We start from the raw sequence: 7,643 nt of genomic DNA, 5'->3' as shown, positions 1-7,643 counted from the left end.
TTGAATCATATAAAAACAATTTATTATCCATGTTCGAAAATGTGAAATTGCATCATGAGATTAAATTGTAAATGTTGTAGAATTGGCTGTCGTTAGCGTGATATTGGCGATAGAAAGGCGTTGGTTCTGATTCAGCATGAATGTATAAAAATAAACACACGAAGATATGTCACAAGTACTAATAATTGAAGAAATGGCGAGATTCGTCCCGTTCACTGTCTTCTGATTAATTCCTGCAGCTGAAATGAGATTTTAAAAAAAGATAAAAAAAAAAAAAATAATATTGACATTACAACGTAGACATTGTGTAAAATACGTTATTAGATGAATGTTCACGCATCTTGCGTAAACTGAATTCATCTACCAAGTTTGTACAAATTAAAGCTGAAGTTTTAAACACAAATTCTACACGGCTAAAGTACACAAGTTATTATATGTACAGACACTTCGTATTGTTTATAAAGTGTATATAATCGCCTCATGTGTATGTATAAAACACATGGCATATATTTCTAAATTAACTAATTCTAAAACGAATATTTCGGGTTTTTTCTTTGTGATATTGAGATATACTAAGACAATCATCCCACCTCGGGTATTTCTCCTGACTGACAGCATAGTATGCAATACGCACCTACATCAAACATTAATCAATGGACTATCTGTGAAATCACCCAAATGAAAACCAAGAACCTATTTCAGAGCTTGCATAACAATAATAATCACTAGTGTAAAAATGACCAGAGTTAAAAGATCGATGCCATCACTCTACCACATTAAATGTTAATGTGAGTGATTAGGGAAAACGTATCAGATTTCCTTGTAATACTTAATAAAATGAGCATAACGTACAGATTTCCTTGTAATACTTAATAAAATGAGCATACCCCTTTTTAAATCATTATGATAAGGAAAACCATTAAACATTCCTTGAAAACAAAGTTCTATCTGTTAGAAGATTAAACAGAATAATATATCTATCAATTACATGTAAACAGGTGAAGCGTTCCCACAGTTACATCATTACAGGTTAAGCGTTCTCATAGTTACAGGTGGAGCATTCTCTTAGTTACAGGTGGAGCGTTCTCTTAGTTACAGGAAAATCGTTCTCTTAGTTACAAGTGAAGCGTTCTCTTTATTACCGGTGAAACGTTCTGTAGTTACCGGTGAAACGTTCTGTAGTTACCGGTGAAACGTTCTGTAGTTACCGGTGAAGCGTTCTCTTAGTTACCGGTGAAGCGTTCTCTTAGTTACAGGTAAAGCGTTCTCTTAGTTATGGGTGAAGTGTTCTCTTGGTAACAGATAATCTGGTTTGTTAGTACATTTGTACATATTAATAGGTAAACCGATCTCTTAGTATAATTATACATGTAAACCGATCTGTTATTACATATATAGAGGTAGAACGTTATACTATCACATGTTTGTATGTAACCTGATCTGTTAGTATAAGTATACAGGTAAACTAATACACAGAGAAATTAAATGATGTTGCTATTTTTCACTTTGTGGAAGTAGTTATTACAATGTTTCTTTAGTACCATTTCATGAATTTCTAAAATTATCTTAAATTATTATGTAATGGAGATCAACCTTTTACCAAATGAGATTGTTTTACTAGATTTTTAATCTATTTAGTATCGATAAAATAACTGTAAAACTAATTTATTATTCATTGGCATTGAACGAATTCTATATTAGACCAAAATGATATGAGGAATATGATATATTTACTTCCGTTTTCTTTAACAAGAATTTATGAACATTCGAATCTAGCAGCTCATTGATGCAAAAGCTGGTCGTAAAAGTGTAGTGTTTGTTGATATAATATATTTATGCATCTTGCTGTTGTATTTCGATTTTTACATGTATTCAAAAGATAATCTTTCAGTACAACAATCATATCAAGATACATATCGATATATAAAGAAGCAATATCTTCCTTTTCGCTCGCAGTATAAAATTCCTGATGGTCTATTGTACTCAATTGTTGATCTTTTGTTTTATAAACATGTATTACCTAATCTTGGCATTTCTATTTTGCGAATTATCAAAAAGTTCTCATTTCGATTGAAACTGTGCTCGTTGCCAGGCTTATTTGTTTTTATATTTTCATTTCGAGTTACACATAATATTAATTCATTTTCATTTACTACTTTTATTTAGAAACTCTTGTGAAACTATCGTTTCCAATGTGGAAATTATGCAACAGTAAATTAAAAATGGCTACGATTGCTAAATATCACTTACAGTGAACAGAATATTATTAACAATGAACTAAAGAATGTTTACAATGAATAGAATAAAACTTTCAATGAACAGAATATTACTTATAATAAGCTCAATCATTTATATCATTTACAATTAACTCAATATTATTTACAATTAACGGAGCATTACTTAATAAAATTACAATGAATAGAATATTACTTATAATGAATTGAATATCACTTTCACTGAACTAGATAGTGATTACTGAAACATTACTTACAATAAAATACTTACCATTAACTTTGGAGACTGTTGCACACTTCTCTTTCCACTAAAACAACCTCCAAAATTACAGAACAGTCGCTTCTGTGGCCTGCAGATGATCAAGAACATCATTAAAACATGCATTCATATTACTGGATTTACAATGCGCATATCAATGAAAAGTGAAAATAATTAACAGTGAGCAATATCACAACTCCTATAAGGAATACCAAAGAGAGAATGGGCAAACACGAACTCCTGGATAAATCAGAGGTGGGGTCAGGTTCCTAGGAAGAATAAGCATCCCATAAAATCAGCGTGCCAAGAACGGTCCAACAATTAGTACGAAACACATAAATGACTCCTAGCACAAACATCCGTGCATCGAACGACCCCATGGGATATAAACTTTCGAACTTTCATGGGTTATCCTTGGTATTTAAATATGTGTATTTGTATGTATGTATATACCGAATAAACATTCATTTATTTATCAGACAGCATTTGAATCAATGATAGGTTGTATTGACAAACTAGATCATTATAACGACCATAGAATTTGCGAAATGCTGACTTTAAACAAATTGTTGAAACCCCTGTAACGTCAACTTGATTGTCAGTAACCTGTCTCGATATAAAAACTGATCATACGCAGAACAAGCTGTTGCATTTTGAATAAGTTGAGAGGTATAGACACTACATGCAGATGATATTGTAATATTGCAACATAAACATGAAACTTCATGTATTTTATATTTAGACAGTTTTGTGATCAGGGTTTTCCTTTACTTTGGTTTCATCCTCTATGCTATATTTAGACAGTTTCATTATCAGGGTCCTCCTTTACTTCGGTTTCATCCTCTATGCTATATTTAGACAGTTTTATAACCAGGGTCTTCCCTTACCTCGCTCTCAGTTTGTATCGTCGACGCCTCCTGCAGCCTCTAAAGCCACAGAACCGTTTCTGAAAGGAAGGGGTGTCGTTTTCAAGATACGGCATTGAGAGATCATCGCGCCCCTCCTCCTCTTCGTCAGACAAGTCTTGGTTGGTGATGATGTCTACATCACCTTCCAAAATCTGCAATGCGATTTATAAAGGTAAACTTGATTGCGTAAAAGGTGAACATCATTATATATATTATAAGGTGAACATCATTATATTCATTATAAGGTAACTTAATCATACATTTAAAGGTAAACTTCCATACAAAGCTACATTTTATATGTTGAAAAGGTAAACTTGATTGTGTACATTAAAAGGTGAACTATATTCCATTCACTAAAAAGGAATTTTTTTTACTCTGTTCCCAAGGTGACCTTTCCTATTGTGGCTCAAATTACGTCACAGGTAAAACTGTGTTGATATCCCTTGCATGAAATACCTTACTCATCCCTCACAGGACAAACCCCGCTCCTATTTACTTACTTACGAAAGGTGAAGATAACGAACAGTGATCAATCTCATAACTCCTATAAAGGTGAAGATAACGAACAGTGATCAATCTCATAACTCCTATAAAGGTGAAGATAACGAACAGTGATCAATCTCATAACTCCTATAAAGGTGAAGATAACGAACAGTGATCAATCTCATAACTCCTATAAAGGTGAAGATAACGAACAGTGATCAATCTCATAACTCCTATAAGCGAGTTGGGCAAATACGGACCCTTGGATATAGTACCCGCAACGTTATTCTTGACATGATAAACGATGTAATACGATACAGACACGATAGGATAGGATGCACGCACGATAGGATAGGATACAGGCACGATAGGATAGGATACAGGCTACTCCACCCACGATATTGCTTATAGGCAAAACATTGTGAAATACATTTATTCCTTTATAGGCAAAACCCTTCATCCAATTCATCCCGTGGGGATCCGGGTTAGAATAGGTTCTCAGTACCCCTTGCTTGTCATAGAAGGCAACTAAATGGGGCGGTTCTTCGGATGAGACCGCAAAAACCGAGATCCCGTGTCACATTAGGTGTGGTACGATAAAGATCCCTCCCTGCTCAAAGGCCATAAGCGCCGAGCATAGGCCTAAATTTTGCAGGCCTTCACCGGCAGTAGTGACGTCTCCATATGAGTGAAACATTCTCGAGAGGGACGTTAAACAATATTCAATCAATCAATCAATCATCCTAGTCATTAAAGGTGAAAATCTATTCTCCATTCCTTACAGTTAAAACTCTTTAAAGAAGAAAGTTTTGCTTTTGTGATCAAGTCATTATCAAGATGATCCCTTGAACATTCCACCCTATTTCCACTGCGTAACTATTACAGAAAGTAAAATTTTGAAATTTGATAAATTATATCAAATCAATATATAACATTCAGTAAAATTAAACAAATAGCACCTGTAGTTAAGGGTGACATTGAATACTGTCAATTTATTTCCAAGGATGATATTGTTCAATGTTACCCTCAACTACAAACTGTATTCAAATAATATATCAACGATTGCAGTTGACGTAGTTGTATTGATGTCATTAGATTTTTTAAACCTCGGTTAAGAAGACATCTCACAAATATAAGAAAAGTTAGGATCGGATTCATTTCAAATTTGAAAGCATTAAATATCGGGAGCCCGGGAGAATAGTGCGTTATCTAGTTTTATATGTGAATTAAAGTAGAATGTGGTACATGAATGGTTGGTACGAAGGTCCCGGAGGAGCTTTTAATGATTTTGGAGATTTAATCGAGACAGGCTTCTGAATAGTTGATTAATCTGATAGCAATGACAATGTGGCTAACTCTTGTATGGGCTTCATATATATTGCAGATCTGATGAATACTACGCGACGAATTTTTACCGATCAATACTTAATTTTAAAAATGCAGAACAATAAAACACGAAATATTGTACGCAAATTACAATGCATTTTTTTTTTCTTTTCGTTAAATCATTTTCGGAAACATTGAAACATAAATAGTGAGAAAAGGCAATATTGGCAAGTTCGAATGCAATAACAAACAGAATAAATTTAATAATGAAGCTAATTAACCATTTAATGAAAACTTTATTATAGATTTTATAATTCTGATGAGACGAATTCGGTATTTCATATAGTATCATATAGTTCATCGAAAACAATTATTGAGTATATGAATTGATTACCATCCATTTACGAAGCTCGGGGTATGATACATACGATATTATACATATGATAGATGGACATTAATTATTCAACATATGTATCTCGTATTTATAGCTGTCTGCGAAGAAGTACAAAATCACGAAGAAATTCAATGTTTTGCGGAATCTTTCAGACTGCTTTCATTTGAAGATCCCTCCACCACAAAAAATAGTCCCTTCAGAAATTACATGCAGTGCAATGCTTTGACAATGGCAATTTTAAATGACACACATTTAACTATCCTTCCGAAATAAAATTCTGATATATATTTTGAAAATTGTAGGAATTTTCCACTTTGTGAATGAGGTAGTCGTTGCCTAGTTTTTAAGAAAGGGCAAATAACTCATCTGATTATAGGCTAAGATTACTTTAAACCCAAATATAATGTATTGGATTGATTATCTATCCAGTATCCGTGCTTCCCCTACTCTTAATTTTGTTTTCTTTATAGGCGTCATGAGATTGATCACTGTTCGTTATCTTCACCTTTATAGGCGTCATGAGATTGATCACTGTTCGTTATCTTCACCTTTATAGGCGTCATGAGATTGATCACTGTTCGTTATCTTCACCTTTATAGGCGTCATGAGATTGATCACTGTTCGTTATCTTAACCTTTTATCATAATTGCAATGTTGTAAATTTATTATTCAATCTAAAAATATTACATTAATATATTCATTATCACATGATGTACAAACAGGAACAACATTGTTTGGGGGTACAGAATCGTTACCATGCCTGAAGTCTGCATCTTCCAAGATGATAAAACGAAAAGCTAACCATCACAAACAGTGATCAATCTTATAAAATCATGTAAAAAATTAATAGTAGGGTCAACACGGACCCCTGGACACACCAGTGGTGAGATCAGGTGCTTAGGAGGAGTAAGCACCCCTGTCGACCGGTTACACCCGCTGTGAGACCTATATCTTATTCAGGTAAACGGAGTAGTTCGTAATCAAAAATGATATATAAATTCGTATTAAACACGTCAGACGGCATTCAACCTAATGACTTGTTGTATTTGCATTTAGAAGCGCAGAAATCGTCAAATGCTGACTTTAAACGAGACTGTTGAAAGCTCTGTAACATCAATTTATTATTTCTCAATAACCTGCCTGGTTGAACAAGATGTTCAGAAAAACTTGTTAGCTAATGATTAAGTATGGGAATCATGATATATATATATATATATATATATATATATATATATATATATATATAGTGGGATAAATCTCCGATATAATCTTCTAGAGTGCTCGACGTGGCCTCACGGAGCTACATATATATATATATATATATATATATATATATAATACTACTTGCATAGATTTTTATTACGGTTACCTGTCTGAGGAGGTCAAGGTTTTGGTCGGACGGATCCTGACAATGTGTGAATGCTGCTAGCGAAAGAACCAAAAATAAAGCACAAATGCTAGTCACCACGGCCTGTGTCATCGTTCAGTTATCAAGTGCTCTTTTACTCCCGACAGAAACTCCTCTGGTCCTGGTGTAAAAGGGCGATGTGAATGCCTCTAAATACGATGGCTCTTGATTTATAAAATTGATGCGCAGGGGGCCAGCCCACAAACGACCAAGCAATCAATTAAAATTCATTAATTATTAATCACTTGTCGGATTTCATTTATTGGTATTTCTAGTTAAAACTTAACAACAGAGTCATAAATTCAGTTGTTCTCTATTCGTTAGTAAAAGGGATTGACAATAAAAACCATTCATTACAACAGGTTTACGTCGACTTCCTAGAAATTAAATTGTACAAAGGGCGTGGATATATAGATTACGTGTTGACTCATGTGACTAGATGAAGAACGATGACGTCACGGTAACCAGACCTCTGTGAAAGCAGCAAATGGACTATCAATCACGTAATGTCCGAGATGGACAGAGATTGAATCTCATTTCAATGTAGCAACATTTTAGGTCTAAATTTTAAAGCATTATGGAGTGAAATAAGATCAACTATTAAGATTTTGAAGGAAAAAAAAAATCGGTG

General features: G+C 33.8%; 1 protein-coding gene across 1 annotated transcript; it reads right to left on the bottom strand.

Moving 5' to 3' along the window:
* On the bottom strand, positions 1–7,229 carry LOC125657570 (uncharacterized). Its single transcript, XM_048888235.2, has 4 exons — positions 6,974–7,229; positions 3,381–3,553; positions 2,506–2,584; positions 1–239 (listed from the first exon to the last, which is right to left on the bottom strand). The coding sequence occupies exons 1-4, from the start codon at positions 7,082–7,084 to the stop codon at positions 213–215; spliced, it is 390 nt and encodes a 129-aa protein (XP_048744192.2). The 5' UTR covers positions 7,085–7,229; the 3' UTR covers positions 1–212.
* Positions 7,230–7,643: the final 414 nt, after the last annotated feature.

Source organism: Ostrea edulis, chromosome 9 (assembly GCF_947568905.1).
Source record: "Ostrea edulis chromosome 9, xbOstEdul1.1, whole genome shotgun sequence".
NCBI lineage: Eukaryota > Metazoa > Mollusca > Bivalvia > Ostreida > Ostreidae > Ostrea > Ostrea edulis.
Note: the sequence above shows the minus strand (reverse complement) of the source record. Positions and strands in the feature narration are given on the sequence as shown.

Coding starts and splice junctions, on each gene's coding strand:
- LOC125657570 (XM_048888235.2), bottom strand. CDS start 7,084: ATGACACAGGCCGTGGTGACTAGCATTTGTGCTTTATTTTTGGTTCTT. Junction 3,554..6,973: donor ACCTTGACCTCCTCAGACAG/GTAACCGTAATA, acceptor ATCGCATTGCAG/ATTTTGGAAGGTGATGTAGA. Junction 2,585..3,380: donor CGATACAAACTGAGAGCGAG/GTAAGGGAAGAC, acceptor GATCATCTGCAG/GCCACAGAAGCGACTGTTCT.